The sequence below is a fragment of the Cydia pomonella genome, chromosome 22, assembly GCF_033807575.1.
Source record: "Cydia pomonella isolate Wapato2018A chromosome 22, ilCydPomo1, whole genome shotgun sequence".
Lineage (NCBI taxonomy): Eukaryota > Metazoa > Arthropoda > Insecta > Lepidoptera > Tortricidae > Cydia > Cydia pomonella.
In genome coordinates, this window is record NC_084724.1 from 10,660,222 (window position 1) to 10,680,002 (window position 19,781).

At 40.6% G+C, this 19,781-nt stretch overlaps 1 protein-coding gene across 1 annotated transcript in view; it reads right to left on the reverse strand.

The window, feature by feature from the left end:
• LOC133530292 (uncharacterized) overlaps positions 1–19,781 on the reverse strand; it is a 214,746-nt gene that overhangs the window by 93,626 nt on the left and 101,339 nt on the right. Inside the window, exons 8-14 of the mRNA XM_061868190.1 lie at positions 7,048–7,363; positions 6,526–6,655; positions 4,461–4,571; positions 3,293–3,511; positions 2,098–2,201; positions 1,096–1,214; positions 473–561 (exon numbers count right to left, since the gene is read on the reverse strand). Of these exons, the coding sequence (XP_061724174.1) occupies positions 473–561; positions 1,096–1,214; positions 2,098–2,201; positions 3,293–3,511; positions 4,461–4,571; positions 6,526–6,655; positions 7,048–7,363 (1,088 nt within the window). The remainder of the gene's footprint in view (positions 1–472; positions 562–1,095; positions 1,215–2,097; positions 2,202–3,292; positions 3,512–4,460; positions 4,572–6,525; positions 6,656–7,047; positions 7,364–19,781) is intronic.

Here is a 19,781-nt window from a genome sequence, read left to right on the forward strand (position 1 = left end):
AACTAAAATAAAATAAAATCACAGTCATAAAGAATATACAAATTTACAATGTCAACTTCTAACCTAGGTATATCAATTATTTAAAAAATCATTTAATTTATAAAAACATTTATCAATGAGCCAATGTCGGAGTTTCCGTTGAAATAAATTATCTGGTAGCAGTCTTAAATCTAGAGGAATATTACTACATTTACATTACATACTAATCCGAACTGTCACCCTATATATGAGAATAACATATATTCCCCTTGTCATATATTTCTGGTCGGGCTTTACCTTATGACGGACTATAATAACAGCTATAGGATGTCGATAGCGAGATCGAAACTAGTCCACGAATTGCCCTTCCCGGCCTCTATTGTCTTCTCTAAGTGTCCGAGTTGTTAATCTAGTCAAAGGAACGTTAACCTCGTTAAGAGATCGTATAAGCCGAATTCCAAACTTAGCAAGGGATTTATTTCAGTACACTTACCTTCTCCATTGACTAAGTAGCGAGTGATAACAGAATGTGCATACTAGCGCCGACCCGTTTTCCCGCAGTTGCTCTGCATTTGGTAGACTCTGTAAAACAAAGGTCATGTTAAGCTGTGATAGTTTTCTTAGTACAGTCGCCGTCAGATATATCGGAGCAACCATGGCGCTCACAAATATCTGAAAACGCCTCTATTGTCAACGCGTTAGAGTGCGTGTTCAGATATTATTGATCATCTCGGCAGCTCCGATATATCTGATGGCGACTGTAGCAAAGAGAATTGATTGTAATAGAGAGGTACGCGTAAAAAAACGTGCCCCTTAGTTTGACATCCAAAACATATGTACTACGCCATATGTTTTGCGGTCACTGAATTGTCAAACGTCATCGGGCATTTTCCATAGTTATTAAAAATAAAATAAAATAATAATACTTTCAATGTGTCTGGGCTGGCGTTGTTCATAACTATCCCAAATTTCAAATCGATAGCATGAGTGGTTCTCAAGATATTTAGCGATGTGACAGACAGACAGACGGACGGACGGACGGACAGAGTCGCACCATAAGCGTTCCTTTTGTACGTTTTTGGTACGGAACTCTAAAAACAACGTGTAATGAATTGCCTGGTGGGTGAGGAGGCAAGGGAAGTAGGGCGCGTTGCCCTGCGGCTGCCCGTACAGTATCCGCGCCAGCGTGAAGTCCGAGTGCAGCCCGCATAGGAAACAGTATATCGACGTACACGCTGAAACAACCATAAGTATTATCATTCATTTATTACACGTTTTAGGCCTGGCTGGCTGTACACACTCGTCGAGAGACCTCGAGAGAGACCGAGAGTGAATGTGTACTGCGCCCTTCTCGTTTCGTCTCGCCCTTTCCCAGCTGAGTCGGTTTTTTGCCGAGACACGACTAGAGGCTCTCGACGAGTGTGTACGGCCGGCATCATAATTTTTGCCGTACTGGGAGTTTTGGCCGTAGGGTGTCAAGTTTCGGCGGTTCCGCAGTCGGCTCCCTGATACAGCGGGGTTGCGGAATGCATCGCAGCCATAGTGTGTGATTTCGTTTTTAAGATATATTTTATAATATGTTTGCTAGATAAATACCTTATATTTTGCTAGATAAATACCTTATATTTATCTATGGGCCGATAGTTGCCTGACAGTAAAGTTTTTTTTTTTTTTTTTTTCATTTCATTTCATAATATCTCCGAAGGTTCTCAGTTCTCACCTTACAGCCGGTTTGCTATCTATATTATTGCCATTTGATTTTCTTACGTACGGCCAACGATGCAAGATGAATTATGTCATCAATTGTATTGAAGATTACTGTATAATTTAGTTCACTTTACTTTTGTTTCATTTAATGTAAATAAGCTACGCCAAATTCTGTAACAATTTTGTAAAAGTATTTATAACAACTTGTAAATAAAACTCCTAACTTCCTAAGGAAGAGCGGTGTCTCTCAACACAGGCAACAATTTTCTTACCCCTTAGATCATAAACATTATGCATTTTATGAAATAAAGTATTTTGTATTTTTTGTAATCCTTTTTTTAGAAAGCCTTATCACGTTGCAATAAGGTATACGAAGAATCGTGTTTAACTCTGATAAAGATAGGTACTTACTATTACTAGCAACGGTTCTGTCAGAGGTAGTAGAAGGTGGGGTGGGGATGACTCGCTCGCCGTTCAACGACGAATTGCTTGGTAGCGGCGACGGGATGTTGTACCTGTTAACAAACGATTAATGTTTACTGAACTCTAGCATAGGTAATTTCAGCATTGAATACTTAGTTTACCTTACATGGACCTTCATACTAGAAGGTCTATGTCGTAATGTAAGTATTGTGGTTATCTTCTATAGGATTTGGGATGTACCCTCCTTATTTTTGAAGAAACTTTCGCTGGATGCTCGCAACTGAGACCGTATGTAACAGACACCTATTATAAAAGTACCGATGAACTGCCAAAGGGTCCACAGTCCCTCGTCACCAGCGCTCACCTCCAGTGCTTTTGAGGGTCCCGTTTCGCGTCCATCATCTCGCAGCGAGAGGAAGCCTCGCGCGGCATGAGCGGCTCCGGCGAGGCATCGCGTGCGAGTTCATGTACTCCGCCGTCGTCGACAGCCACTCCATGGCCTGCTGCGGGAGCAGGCCACCCCCGCACTCACCTCCGGTGCTCCAGCGGCACCCGCTCCGCGTCCATGAGCTCCCACTGGCGCGCCAGGTGGCGCACGCAGCGCGAGCACGCCAGCACGCGGCCGCCGCGCGCGCCCGCCCCGGCGCCGGCCAGGCACGGGAAGTGCATCGCGTGCGAGTTCATGTACTCCGCCGTCGTCGACAGCCACTCCATGGCCTGCTGCGGGAGCAGGCCACCCCCGCACTCACCTCCGGTGCTCCAGCGGCACCCGCTCCGCGTCCATGAGCTCCCACTGGCGCGCCAGGTGGCGCACGCAGCGCGAGCACGCCAGCACGCGGCCGCCGCGCGCGCCCGCCCCGGCGCCGGCCAGGCACGGGAAGTGCATCGCGTGCGAGTTCATGTACTCCGCCGTCGTCGACAGCCACTCCATGGCCTGCTGCGGGAGCAGGCCACCCCCGCACTCACCTCCGGTGCTCCAGCGGCACCCGCTCCGCGTCCATGAGCTCCCACTGGCGCGCCAGGTGGCGCACGCAGCGCGAGCACGCCAGCACGCGGCCGCCGCGCGCGCCCGCCCCGGCGCCGGCCAGGCACGGGAAGTGCATCGCGTGCGAGTTCATGTACTCCGCCGTCGTCGACAGCCACTCCATGGCCTGCTGCGGGAGCAGGCCACCCCCGCACTCACCTCCGGTGCTCCAGCGGCACCCGCTCCGCGTCCATGAGCTCCCACTGGCGCGCCAGGTGGCGCACGCAGCGCGAGCACGCCAGCACGCGGCCGCCGCGCGCGCCCGCCCCGGCGCCGGCCAGGCACGGGAAGTGCATCGCGTGCGAGTTCATGTACTCCGCCGTCGTCGACAGCCACTCCATGGACTGCTGCGGAAACAGTCCACAGCACACGTAACACCTGCAAAATGTATTACACTTTTAAGAGGAAAGAGGACGGCCGATTCTCCATACGAACTTAGTCCCCATTTTCCTCTCTGGATATTGACATTTTGAAAATATTTTATAGCTATGCCCCCAGGTTTGACTTTTATAAATTCTTGTATTATTATAAAAAATTAGGAGCGAAAAACTGATTTCACACTAATTTTTGAATGCTCCTAACTCTTATAGTAATTAATAATTCCAGAATAATCTAACGTAGGGGCATAGGTGTGGTTAATATACAATAAATTGTGTTAAAATATTTTCAATAATGTTAATATGCAGAGAGCAAAATGAGGACTACGTTTGTATAAAAAGGCGATGTCGCGAGGGTCTTAACTTAGGCTCTGATACCGTCAACGTAGTCGTAGTGTTTTCTTTTACAATCCCATCTCTTTTGCTATTTCAAAACACATAGAAGAAGTAATCCATACAGAACAGACGCTAACAACCGAATATCTTTAAAAAAATCTAACTATACTCAGCAAATTGAAACGGTTTTCTTCGACGACCAAATATTTCAGAGACCAATGCGTCAATTCAACAAATCTTCATCAATTTAACATGATATGACATATTTATTTATGTTTCAAGGTGAGATAGTTTAACTACAGGTTTCCTAAAGTGCTTGTAGTCTAGGCAGCTTCGCGAGGATATCGCTGTGAAGACTTATCTGGCCCGAATCAAATGGATACGTGAAAACGATGCCGCGGGCGAGGCATATCTTAAGTTACTTCACGCGGCAATTTCCTCGAGAGGCAGCTCGCTCTATAGAACTACTTATTGCATAGGTGGGTCCACACAGAGCGACCATACGTGCCTCGGGCTGGCCGTTTTGTGCGCGAGGAAATTGCCTCGCACGTATGCTCGCTCTGTGTGGACCCGCTTAATGATTGAAACGCTAGGCCATGAATGTCGGTACAGACCTATATAGCCCCATGCCATTCTCGCCGGCGACCAGTTGGCTGTGTGGTGACGGCGGCAGCGCAACGGGCCGCTTCGTCGCGCTTGACGATTTCATGTCGTACGGCTTAAACCTGCACACCAACGCAAGTGCAACTTGTCAGTAATGTTTGCCAACAGTCTATGTTATTGGAAGATAAGCAGCGTGACTCGTATGTACTGCTTAAAGGCAGCATAAAGAGATGACACCATTACGTAACGCAGTTACAAGCAATCCCTATATGGTCTAGACGCTTAGACAAACCTGTTTGTATTTACTCATGTTTGATTATGTTAAACTTCTCGTTTCTTGCGTGGCGACCGTGACAGGACTCCGTTAAATAGTCCACTTATGAAATAATACTATCTACTGCAAACGATCTTGTCCAAGGGGACGAGAAGATAGTTTTCAATTCACAATCAAAAATATATATAGTACATATACTGATAGAAATATTCAAAGGCTAACTCCAAATATTACAATAATTTTTTGCCTCGAAAAAGTTTTTGTCCTTTCTATGGAGGGATGGCTGACTTGGACGACCTGCCCCATAAAAAAAATATTTTCGTGTTAAAAAATATTCTTTTCATTTTCCTAATCAGAACACGATACCGAATATGCTTAAACGGATCCCCAATATTTTTGTTACACCTTGTATTAGGCCTAAACAAGTAAACACTGTTATGTACATAATTAATTAGTTTTACAAAGTGAAAATTGTCATTAAAACAAATCTTGAACCGGATATGTACCGTAATATTTAATTTTGCCTGCATTCTCTTTGATAACCTGACACCTCTAAGTTATGATAACTGGGGGCAAGGGAGTACTGTCGATATAATTAACAATTAACCTCTAAAGGCGAACTTGCAATGATAATTTTAATAGGTAATATATGTTGCTTCGAACAAAGATAGCCCTAGTAGCGATAAAATTGAGAGAGTCCGTTTTTATCCGACTAGTAAGTAGGAAACATGTGCGAGTCTTGTCTTATTCATTTCTATACTGTTTTTGTTTAGCATCAGAAAAAAGGTAAACAATCTTGACATGACTTTTATTGAATAACGCTTTTCAAAATATAGTAACTATTACTTATGAAAGCAAAATAATGTAAATGATCGTATATGATTTATAATTGTTACATATCTGCTGTGACTTATTTAAATCTTATTATTAATGAAAAATAATAAAAAAACACGTCCAGATCGCTCACTTACTTTCTAATGCTAAAAAAAACGAAGTATAACTAGTAACTACATAATGACTTTTAAGTATCCGTTCACACGACTACCGATTACTAATAATACTAAATTTATAATATATTAATCATTAAAAACTAATTAATCATAAGCGTGCAAAAAGTAAACCGGTAATAGATAACCGCGTGTAGGCAAATATTCGACCCGTTTAAATAATGAGTATAGCATATCCAATTAAGTTCTGAACGTGCTGGTATGAGCCAGACATAACAATCTGTGAAAACGTTATGACATTATTTGATCTTTATGTTATCAGTCCGTGAGATATTTATTGTGATACGCGATATATTTATCGATGAAGACTTTTTTTTATTTATTTAAAGTTTATTCATTATTTTTACTGACATTTTAACTCAAAACTGTATTCGAATCGGCTGCGATTAACGAATGTCCAATAATCGCTGTTATCCATATTCATTATTGACTACATCACTCACATCATAATTTAATAAGCTCTGAATCCGGTCTCCAACATCGAGGTGGAATTTAATGTGTAATTACATCGAGAAAAGCCAAATTATTCCTAGTTACAAAAACCAACTCCTACTGGTTGGCTTGTTCAACATTTTTCGAAGCAATGCCGCGAATAGGGAGCTTTATCCTAGATATTAATAAGCTGAGTGCCACACAGAAAAGCCCGCCTCGCGAGGAAATTGCCGCGCGAAGCAACTCGGGTTGTGTAGACGTGCCTCGGCCGGGACAAACGCACTAGCAGCTGCATTACCGTCGAGGCAAGGCTATACAGACCTCGTTCTGTGTGGACCCGTCTAATGATAAATAACATCTCACCTAATGTTGTTGGCGTGCGCATTGTTGTTATTGTGCGCGTGGTTCGCGTTGGTGAGCGGCTCCGGCTCGCCGTACGAGGGGTATTTGTGGGGGATGCTTTTGTAACACGACGCACAGATTTGCACCATACCTATAACATAAAAAACACAACCATCTTTCAAACGGCCGAAACAAAATACCGAAATAAAACGATCCGACCGTAATATGTACGTCAACTATGAGTGCATACTAACATTTGCTACCACCTCGAGCAACAAGAAGGTTAGTCTTCAGATATTTCTCCCGGGAAGGTATTTTATGCTACGCTACCAGGACCTCCAATAATGTGGACTAATAGGGCTTCAGGATGCGGCTTCAGCGACGTTATGTTATGGGTTCGACGTTATGGGTTCGCACAGCAATACACCAGTCTGAGCTACGACGACGGGGCGGGGACACCACACACGTAGCAGACAAAAGAGGCAGTGGTAGCGGGTTGGATGGCCGGGCAAGTTAAGATCATATCTGCCAAACAACACTCACCTTGTGGACTAATAGGACTGGCTTCAGGGTGCGGCTTCAGCGACGTTATAAACGGGTAGTACGGCTCCCGCTCCGGGTTCGCGCAGCAGTACACCAATCTCAGCTGCGACGACGGGGCGGAGACGCCACACACGTAGCAGACGAAGGAGGCAGTGGTGGCGGGTTGGCTGGCGGGGCGCTCGAGCGAGGGGGAGTGCGTGTTGGCGACGAGCGACTTGTCGCCGGAGCTGGCGAGGCTGAGCGGGGAGGGCGGGAGGAGGGACGGGGGGCGGGTGCGGAGGGTGTACACTCGCTCGTTCGCCGCGACGCCGCGCATCTGAAACAAGAGAGGTCGAGGTTAGGTTCATTCAATTATTTAGCAAATATTCTTGTTTAGGTCTAGTAACTGAGTAATATGACAGTTATTTATTTTATTTATTTTTATTTCCAAAATAGTTGTACAGCATAACAGTATATACTAAGTCACTGCAAAACTACAAACAAATTGAAACAAAAATATGTTAACTAATAATATTATGTACAATTACTAATTAGGCATCGACAGTTTCTAGGCAGGTTACCACACTAAGATATAACAACCACATTCAAACAGTTGAAGGACGTGCATCCATCCTCTCACAGAACCTCAACAATTCATCTCGCACTTCGCTCCACCTGCCAGCAAATAAATCACACTCGGGCGCTGATGCTAAGAGCGCATTCAGGAGGGGTAAAGGGCGAACAAGTGGGGATTTTCTGTGAGACACGGTTCGCGAAATCGGGCCTACAAGTAGACCACGGTCACGAGGCCGGAAATTGACTCTGGTTGGCGTAGGGACAAAAAGACGCAGTAATTGCGCCACCAGTTCGGCACAGTCCGATTCACCTCGCAAGACGCAACAGGCAGTCGTAAGGAGCTTAAAATTTCGTCTTACCTCCAAAGAGTTCAAGCCCAAAGAACCTAGCAAGTATTTTGTTGGGTATAAAAAATACCCGAATATTTTATTATATAAGAAACGGAGAAATACTTTTTGCACCCTCTCCAAAAGCAAGACGTAGCATACCTCATAAGGATTCCAAACAATGGCAGCTGACTCAAGTTTTTTGCGTTGTCTGAGCTAAAGTAAAATACAGTTTTGCTTCTTTTCAGTGAACTAGAAGTAATAACCTAATACACATATTCATAGACACGATGTATATGAAACCTAGAAAACCACACCTTCGACAACGAAAATCCAAAAGCATATAAAGCCGGGCCCAGACAGGTGCAACCTGGAATGTAATAGGAATTCTGCGTGTGGTTGGCACTACGAGCATTACAAGTAATTATAAGTAATGCTCGTGCTCCATCCATCGGCTGTCGGTTTTTAGCAGGATCCCAAAGGCGCACGCAGTGCCGTTCACACGTTGACGCAATATTATACGTAATCTTACATTACACGTTACACCAGTCTGGATACAGCTTTAAGCATATTATAAGGCAGAGATAATATTTGTCCCATAATATTGATAGGGTTCTGTATTGTGTGATTTCTGACACCCTTATGTCCATTAAAAGATTAAACATAACCTCATTATCTTTGATCATGAATCTCTTACCTTGTTATTGTAATTAAGAATTATATTTAAGGGGAGGGGCACTGTTTATCCTAAATCACAGGTTCGCCTACTTAGGAAACAGACCTTCTGGTTTACTGTTAAGAATCCTTTTGTACAAGTTTGCTTATGAAAATAGTTTTAAGAATTCTTTCGTGCAAGTTTGTTTATGAATTAAATTAAATACGAAGCTATGTATTGTATTAATTCTAAAAAAAAACTTGTTTTAAGCACCTTTGGCACTTTTAGGTGATTTTTTTTACGATTAAAGTAATAAAGAATAAACATAATCATTGTTTTAACTGAATTGGTAAAAATCGGCACATGTTACGATTAACCGATAATGATCGTATCGCTAATACCAGTAATTAAATGTACAAATAATCGATTAGATAAAGCGTCGCCACCGATTAATGCCATGTCATGTGGTCAGAATGATCACGATTGACCAGTATGTTAGAGATAAGAGCATAATCAAAACTTGTCAGAGGTCAGACGAAATTCAAACTTATATCATTGTCATAAAGATTTCCTGCTGGTATCAAATTTATCTGTACGGTAAAGTTATTGACGTGATTATAGTACTAGTGATTGATGCAACTGTAGATATCGTAATGGACTCTCTACTTTAGATAGTGTGGTATAGATAGTGGGGACCATATACAAAGTGGCCAAAAAATATGTGCATTCCCGTTGCCAGGGAGGTTTTGGGATTATAATGAGCAACTTTTACTATGGGACCAACTCCGAAATGGCGAAAATTTTTCTGGCTGTTTCATACATTTTAGCTGGTCCATTTTCTATGGGAGGGTAATTTTTTTTTTCGCGATTTCGGGGTTGGTCCCATAGTCAAAGTTGCTCAGTATAATCCCAAAACCTCCCTGGCAACGGGAATGCACATATTTTTTGGCCACCTTGTATATTCTTGGGCATAGTCAAAAATAAATATCAGAAGACAATCGTCCACAAATCGGTTTAGTGCTAGCTAAGCCGATTAATATATCTAATCAATTATTGATAGTACTTAGGAGACAAAACAAAATAAACAACTATTCGAAAAACACATTCATATACCTAGGTATATAATAAACTATTCCTTACTAACTAAATATTACGGGCACGCCTACCCTTTGGTTGAAAACAGCACTAGGGTATGTTCATGTTTCAGGGTGAAAAAAAAATATATAATAGGGACATTCTTACACAAATTGACTAAGTCCCACGGTAAGCCAACAAGGCTTGTGTTGTGGGTGGGTACTCAATGATATAATATACAAATACTTAAATACATAGAAATCATCTATGACTCAGGAACAAATATCTGTGCTCATCACACAAATAAATGTCCTTACCGGGATTCGAACCCAGGACCATCGGCTTCATAGGCAGGTTCACTACCCACTAGGCCAGACCGGTCAATGAAGAGGGATACCACGACCTTGACTATTTATTTATAGGACCATCCTCTGATCTTAGTCTGCCAAGGAGCAAAAATAACATCTTTTGGCGTTTTGGGGCAGACGAGTAAAAAGACCAGGTTTCATAATAAAAATCGATCAAGCCGAGGCTGACTCTTTAATCGGCTCCATATCGTGTATAATCGAGTAATCGATTCGAAGACATTATACGCATAGTTCGTGAATATATCGATTCGTGTGATAACACCCTACGAAAGGATGAAGGTCTCGACCTCAATTTCAGATGATTACAGCACTCTAACATAACCGTGTCAACGTCTCGTAGCAGTTATACGTCTCCAAAATTAGAGAAATGTGAATGAAACGAATGAAAACAGACACCGGCTATGACTATACAGACTGCTGTTGTATTTGTTACATTTCTCCGCCGCGCAATACCTAACTTTAACCAAAGTTACACTTTGCAAAGTTAAGAATTATAGTAATTAAGTATATGATGAATTCTATTAAAAATAAAAAATTGCGCATTTTTAAAAGCAATTTTCATGTAATAGCTTATGGACAAAATTTGTTGCAATCTTATAAATGGTGCGTTTTAGACCTGTTTGTAATTCTTTTCTATCAAGCGAAAGTTGTTTTATCAGGTTTCTAATCGATAAAGTTAATAGACAAAAGATTGCTATTCATATTTTAAGCAACCGTATCATGGTCTAAAAAAGCGGTACAATTATTCAAAAAGCTGGCTAAGCCCACGGCTCCTTAAGAATGTTACTGTTAGTATAATCTGTACTGTGCGTCCTACCACACGACGCGTCAGGCCATGTGCTTGGCCCCGCGATAGCCCGGCGACCTCCAGCCGATACCCTGGATAACCCCGGCTGTAGGTACCTATTATTAGAAGCGTATTATTTGCCCTGCGGATTATTTGACCCGCGGATACAAGTTGACGTGATAAGGTTGGCATTAAGGAAACCGCTTGGATTGTATGCTGTAGGTGGCCCACTGCGGTGTACAGTGCGCATGTGAGGGGTTGTACTGGTGTGTCGCGTTGTTTCCAATGAGATACAACTTTTTGTATCTGTGGAATCATATCATTGGCTGAGTTACAGTACAACATGGTATTGTTTACATTTTTAAGGTCCAAATGGAATAAAGCATAATTTAGATGTACCTTCAAGGTATTGAATACCGACACGGATAACGTGCCAAAAATATGTCCTTACTACTTTAATGTATAGGCAATAAGGTCATGTATACATATTTTTGGCACTTTGTCCGTGTCGATAATTAATACCTTGACTGGACATATATCAAATATTCTTTAATTTAGAGTTGGATTTCGTGCACAAATCAAGTTACAGCGAGACTCAAATTAGAGGTAATCTTTCAAATGTGCCTGTTTTTTCTAGAGAATAAAATTTACAATTCAGTAAAATGATTACGATTCTCTTTTCTATTTACTGTGCTTTTACAAAAAACTACTTATATAAAATTTGGTACCAAAACGTTGCCAAGCATACAACACTTGTAACACGAATGAATATTGACTCATTTCACTATAACAACATTATAATCGCCTTATATCCGTATGAAACTTGTCAATGTTTGTATAACACAATTTCGTGGCTGCAGTAGGTATTTGTTTAGCCAAGACAAGGAACCAACAGATAACGGGTTTAGGTATTTCAAAACACTCCTCCTGATAATTGGGCGTAATAAAGCGATTATGTTATCTTTAATCATATCATGACATCTTTAGGTATCACTGTCAATCTTCAAATTCAACTCCTTGATTTTTTTTCTTATCGCCTGTTGGTAGTGGAAATAGCAGCCACTAATTTTAGCACCGGGATAAACAGTTCTTATAGCATTTATTTGTGCAATTTCAAAGTCTGACTTGAAATGACAAATGTCTAAGCCCAGCTCCTCTTTTAAAGAGGTAAACAACCTTTCGTAAGTCGCTTGTGTCTGATCTGGTAAAAGACAATAAACGATTGGCACAATATTTGGGCGAGTAGTGGTGGAACCTATTTCAGCGTGCAATGTGTATATTTGACGAAAAGGTTTAGACGCTCTTTTGCGGGTACCATCACCATAAATCGTACATGCATTCTTCCGGATCAATTGCCTGGATAAGTTGGTACAAAATACCAACATTTTATTATCATCTCCTTCTTCAATAACTAAAAAGTTTTCAGCAATGGCTTTTGGAATCGTGACATCTTTCAAAGAGCGGAATGATAAGCTCTTTAAATTTAACTCTTTCTTTTTATGTCGATATAGAGTATCTCTCTTGGAATGAAATAAAGGAATTTCTTCCGGTTCCACTAAACCGCTCTCTGCCAGCTGTATAAATGATTCCTCAAATATTCCTTGGACAGATCCAAAATCGACAGTCACTTTCTTTTTACACTCTTCAAATGTGATATCAATTATATTTTTGGCGTGGTCGGGCTCACAAGTATGTTCAGTTTGTCTTATCACACAATCACGGTCAAGATTTAGGGTTATAGAGGCACTGCACTCACTTCTGTTATGACATCGCCAAAGAGTACTGCCAGTATCATTTTTCGTATTTAAGTGGTACCGGTATCCTTGTCTCAGTAACACGGGATGACCCCTTTTACTAGTTATAAATGTTATATCCATCTCAACAAGAACCTCAACAAAAATTGGAATTGTTTAATATTAAAAAAATCTGATGAATATGTCATTGAAAACTTGACAATACGTCATGTCATTTTATAAGCGGCCAGGATGATATTGAAATCTAACATAACCTATGTATTGATAACCTTCTAAGAGTTCTAAGTGCTTCTTCGATCTAACCGATAAAATATAATAAATTAAACTGATATATTTATTACTACTTGTGGATTCGCTAAACCTTATAATTATTGTTTGATAGATTACTGAACAAAATAACACGTTATCTTAATTTTAACTTCTCTCTGGATTATTTTGGACCGTTATACAGGAGCAAAACACTTTTCTCTTCGCACATAAAAGTCGGCTGTATTTCAAAACTGTCAAGTTAAGAACAGGCAATCAATGTTTTAGGGTTCCGTAGTTAACCAGAAATCTCAACCTCACGGAAAAGGGTTAGTTGCGTATAGGGCGAACCGCTTATGAGGCAAGCAGCGAGTATGTCAAAATGCATTTATGGCGAACTACGATTGGGACCAACTGCTACTCACGCTGCGTAAGTCAATTCGCTGTTGGTCCGGATTTTAGGGCAAATTGCGTGTTGGACCAAACGCTAACTGGACAAACAGCGACCTGGACCAAATGCGAGCCAGGCGAACGGCTAACAAATCTCAATAAATACCTACTTTGTATGTCCGACCAAAGTTGTGTATATGTCAAAGTTGAGTGTTGTGTAAATGTTGTGTTGTGTCGGCGGCCAATCATAAAGTTAAATGTAGATAGATAGGTAACGTTCGTTAAGTTTCTCCAGATGCCCGAAGGGCAAAGTGTCCAATAATAGGAGCCCCGCCGTCGAATCAGGGAACGATACAATGATTTTCACGATTCACGATATGCCTGGTAATTTCTTTATCTGCCTGATTTTACGATCGGCCGCTGACATATATAACTGGGTGTTTCTAGGATTTAAATAACAAAAATATGTTATAAAAAAGTGCACCTGAGAAAAAGTTAGTTTGAAACTAGAATAATATAAAATCGTCTCACAAACCCCATTTAATGTGCAAGGTAAAGCCTTAAAATGCTACTTTTGACGGAAACTTATCCAGTTCTATGAAGAATTTACACGTTCCAATATAATACGAATAAGACGATGCTCACCGCCCATATCCAGTGACCGACACCTGGGTTTATCTATAGAGCAAATGGAAAGACACCATTTAAAATCAAACAAAGTATTCAAATAAATGATGAAATAAACTCAAATATACACGTCATCATTCGCTGATATAGAAACTCCTCGTCAAGTCGGCAAAAAATTAGAAGATTCAAAGACAGAGATTCATAAGTCATAACTTTAGAAAGACTTCCATTGGTCCTATCATTTGTTGGTACCGACACTGTAGCAACGATGTGTTGCACAACCAATCGCAACAATATTTGACACAATCTTATTTCTAAAGGCTTACGTGTCATATTTTGTGTACCTAAGTACTTCGCCATGACTTGTGCGGGCATGCTGTACATTGTCAAATAATACACATGTATAATAAAAAGTTCAAATGGTTTCAGTCAATGTGTAATTTGTCGTACATCCGGTTCGATCCGGTGAAAGATATGATTACCCAAGAATTGGTCATTGTTTATATAAAACATGACGATAACATTTGAATTTAAAGTTCATGAGGTCATCGGCAAAATGAACGAAATCGCAAACGTACGCACGGGTAGTAACTAATAGCCGATTGTAGATTCGAGCTAACTTGACGTCCGTGCTAATAAGAGATATTTTGTGTATTTGACCGTTGTTCCGAGATAATTTCGAGTAGGTATTATAACTAAAAAAATAAACAACGAAAATTGAGGACTACAAATTCACAATTTAAATTACCCCACAGATGTACGGTGAAGAAGACCGAAGGTATGTATGGTGGCATTGATTTTGAGCTTGTTAAAATAGTCTCTTTATGATCAAAACATTAATGTCTAGACGACAATTATGTAAGTACATAACAGTGACTTGGTATCTAAAAATATTTTTGAATAATTTGTTCTTACCCACCGAAATTATCACGCCACCTAGAGTTATCAAATCACGACATGGAATATACCCATGATCTGAGCACGGAGCGAATAATAAAAATATGGCTCGGACCTTTGACTCGCGATAGCTTGAACCGGAGACTTACTGTAATCAAGTACAATACTTAATGTTTATTGTCATCAAAGATATTTATGTGGGTACTCTGACGGACAATGCACTCGGGCTCAGGTCATATTGGTATGTACAATCATCTATTTTTATGGCACAATTTTCTCCGGTCATTTTTCCTAATAATCAGGGAGTCACGCGTGATTATTGTGTAAGTAATCTACTACTAGTAGTAAAACATTCATCTATTTTACTAGTGGCTCTATGAGTTGTAGACCTCGTAAATCCTCATGGCTTTAATCCACAAATGACATTTTGAAAATTTTCTAAAAACTGAACCGACAAAAAATATACATTTCATTATTGTACCTACTCACAAATGATCACGAGAATCAGTCGTGAAATGCGACCTGTAGAACATATTATCCGAACCTACAACAGTATTTTTGCCAAAGCCGAAACGGACACCTTCGCTTCTCTCGGTCAAGAAACAAGAACCAGTATAATCCATAATGGATTATACTTCACTGTTCATCCCATTGTCCTCAGGTCAGAATGATGATGGGATTCTAAAGATATCGAGGGAACTCTTCGAATAGTATAGGAACACTTATAGCAGTTTTAGGCAATGATTGGTCTGTTTATAACTGACCATTGACTGTGTTGCAGAAGAGTCATTGCAATCTTTTAATATGTGACGGAAAATTACAAGGATGATATGCGAATGATTATACTGTTAGATATCTTTACAAAAAAATTCTAAGAAAACAGTACTTGAAATAAAAATAATAACACTCAAGAGTTGATAAGAAAACAAATTCGACTGTTGTATTTTGGACCGCGCCATCCGACGTCTTGCGCACTCTAAAACCTTTATCTCAATTATTGCATTAATCAGACTAATATTAATGTTATCGTGTGCAATCTCACAGTTGGTAAATCTCAATAGCTTCATCCGTATTACGTCCAATTTCACGATATCATCATATATTTCTTCATTTTTTATCACTTATAATGCTGATCGATGATTATTGTACAGTATAATTACTAATCTTTATTCTAGAACCCAATTCGTTATCGACCCTAAAACCTCTAAAGCGATTATAATAGTATTTATACTATTATCGCGTGTTATCATTTAATAAGGATATACATAAATAACATGTAACATCCTGACACGGTATCAGCGGGTCAATGGATAGATAGCAACTGATCTCTGTTGTAGATTACGTCTAACGACGGATCCCTATTGTAGATTAGACATCAATATTTGGCTACTTGTCGAAATGATGGGAAGACTTTTATCCTAACTTGGGCTCAATACTTCTGGAGCAGTAGAGCGATCGGGTTGTGTGGAGAGAAGGTGGCCTGGGGATAATCTAGGACCATTCCGTGCCACACATGTCTTTACTACACAGATAGACATGTTATCTTGTGATTGAATTCACTCACTCTTCTCTCTCAACTCACTTAAGATTTGACTAGCTAAGCTAAGATTTGAAGATAAGAACTTGAAGATAAGATAAGCTAAGATTTGAATCGCATGATTCAAATGAGCGGGCCGAGCCAAACGAGTGAGACGTTGCGAATATGCGAACCTCAACGCTGTTCTCTGGTTTCCTAACCATGCGTGCCATACTATTAAATAAACAGAAATACTCCTACTGGGATTGCGCTCCAGCAAGATCAATTGAGCGACTCAACCTGATCTGGTTGGGGAAGACTGGAATTTCCGGCCTTTTTAACCCCTGGAACGCCGAACCGACAAACATACTTGTACCCGTCAAATGTCTATAGTCTGTATCTTTAGGTATTTAAAAAAAGGTAAACAAACAATTTGTACATTTTCGGTTAGTTTTAATATTTATTGGTTAACCAACCAAATACAAAACCACCTGGAGCTGTCACTGAACGACCTGACTTTAAACCTACATTATTTGATCGGGCCATTTGAGGGTAGATTTTGTTTACCTTTTTTTAAATACCTAAAGATACAGACTATAGTGCCGGATTCGTCCCATCCCCCTCAAACGCCGGATAGGCTCGCGTACGTGCATCCGTTGACTGCCGCGACTTATATTGCATTGAAATGCAAGTATTATTTATTTAATCGTATGGCATTGTTATATGTTATACAGATACAGAGAAATCATAAGTCGACCTCCAAAGAATTAATCCACTTGATAGCTTCGTCGTTCAGTTTGATCAGGTCTTCCGGGGGGCCTCCAGTATATCGAGTAGATGGACACTCTTGGAAAATATGTCGGATACTCTGCTCCTCGGCACCACAGTGACAGGCGGGAGACTCCACCCACCCGCAACGATATTTATATAGGGCACAGCGACCGTGGCCGGTCCGCAATCTATTAAGGTTACACCATGTCCGCCTCGGCAGCTCGAACCCATCTATTTTCTTACCCGGAATAATCCCCGATCCAAACCTTCCATCCATTGCAGTACTCCAAAGTTGCATCCACTCCCGGTTAGCGTTGTAGTCTCCTTGTGAAAGAGTTGACGCAATACTGTAGGAAGGGTTCCTGGACTTCAGGCGACTATTTACAGGGTGCGTGAATTCACTGTGTATTGGTAGAATTGGGTTACCTCTAATTTTGCAAGTCTCTTTCATAAGCGCATCCTTTCTACGCAAATCAGGTGGCAGGATTCCACAAAGAACTGGGAGCCAGTGGCATGGGGTAGAACGCAGTGTGCCGGATATAAGTCGCATAGTTTTATTTAGCTCCGTATCGCAATGCAAGTAATATACAACTCTATTTGTAAGTATTTAGATCTCAAAATTAAGTAAGAATATGCTAGAATAAATTTGGTGACTGATAAGGCACAAGGCAGTTGAGACAGTTTGTACAGATCCGGGACTAGGCAGTAGACGGGTACAAAAATTGAAGACCCTCTGGCAATTGACAGGAATGGTACGGATCAGGCACTAGGCGTCTCAAGGGTTAACGCTCACTCCGGCTTTTGAAGTTTTGTGACTGGCAACCCTAACTGTAGGCAAAACAAGACACTCTGTAAATCCCAAGAACTGGTTAGGGTTAGTGTTAGAGGAAAATCGAGGTTCAGAGAACTGATAACAAAATTATGCATATGAAGAACAAAATGGGATTATGAGGAAAGCGGTGTAGGTACTGTAGGTATGTTAACCGCATTATCCTTAAAATTTAACCGCTCCTTATAAGGATTTCTACATTTCCTATACAATAGGGAATTGTTCCATGCGATTGGTAGGTTGTAATTTGTAGATTTATATGTAATAATTTATAGGTTTAAAAGCTTTAAAAAAATCTATATCGAACGAGTCCACCATTATAGATTTAGAAATAAACGTGATCTACAAACAAGAACAGTCGGACAGCCAGGCAGACAGAGGCAGGCAAAAGCGGGAGATTTGTTCCTGAGTCATGGATGTAATTCAAGTATGTAGTACCTGGGCGACCGAGCTTTGCTCGGTTATAACTATTTATTGTAATATGGTGGTGTATAGGCGATAATCTTAACTACATTTTTTTACTAAATTAAACTTGTCTAAAACAATAAAAATTAAAAAATTATATATAAACTTGAACATATATAAAAAAAAAAGTTAGTCACCGGGCGAGATTCGAACCCGTAACACTCGTTTCTAACCGTCCGCGTCTTAACCCGCTGGACCAGACGGACAGTGGCCGGCAACACGAAATTAGCGACCATATTCTGCGACGAAAGAAAAACGCATGAAAACTCGAAAACACGCGTTTTCCCAAACATAAGACTAATCTAGATCGATTGTATATTCTCAAAAACCCCCATCGGAAGAGTAACTACGGAACCCTACACTGAGCGTGGCCCGACATGCTCTTGGCCGGTTTTTTTTGTAGTAAAATCTGGCCATCAATGGACCTTATATTTTTGCAATAAGAATTACGAATTGCCACTCAGGGTCCCTACAGGGTACTATTTTAACATATTCACTTACACATAAGTGAATACAGCTGACATCCGCAATAAATGGCCCGTACATGGTGATTTATTACAAGGGAATATGAGTGATTTTTAAATGATTTACGGGATTACCCAGTATCCGAAATTACCTGAATACACCTGAAAAGTAGACGTTTACCACAAAGCATATAGCGCAGTATTGTGTCATAAATTCGGCTGTCAAACTCGAAAGTACATTTTCTTAGTTTTTACACGCCTTCTACGATGCCTCTTTGGTACTACTACACCACGTAGGTAAACAGTAGGCAGATGGTGTAGAAACAATTGTTAGGTTTGCGTCACAGGGCCCACCTGAGTACACTCGGGCGGCCTGAATAGGCCCGTATGGTTTTAGTGATTATTACGGTATGTCTCTAGGGTGACGATTATTTTATTAGACTTTACACGTCTTCCACGACCAATAATTATTTGGTACTAGATAGGTAAACAGTGGGCAGACGGAGTAGAAACAATTGTGCCGTTTGCGTCACAGGGCCCACCTGCGTACACTCGGGCGGCCCGAATAGGCTCAAATGGGTTTAGTCATTGTTAACGGTAGTAGGGTGACGACAGTGGCGGGGCAAGACCAACATTTGGTGTGGGTAAGGTACATTTAGCGAGGCCCAAGAAATAACGATATACGTATTTGTCGGATTCAATTTTTTGTCTTTTAATTATTTATATAAGGATAATTTAATATATTTATTTTAATATTTTATCTGACACTCATAGACTTATACATCTCTAAAGAATTTTAGTATTTGTTGGTCTTATTTTTTTATCATAGTTTTTTTGTGTAATTTGACATTTAGAGACAGTATACATCTCTAATAACGTATATTATTATTTCATCGATTCCATATTTGTAATTGTTTTTTGTAATTTTTATTGTTTGTAAAAATGGACATGTAAATGTGCCCCTGTGGCCTATTTGCTGAATAAATGTTTGATATTTGAAGGCGCGAGGC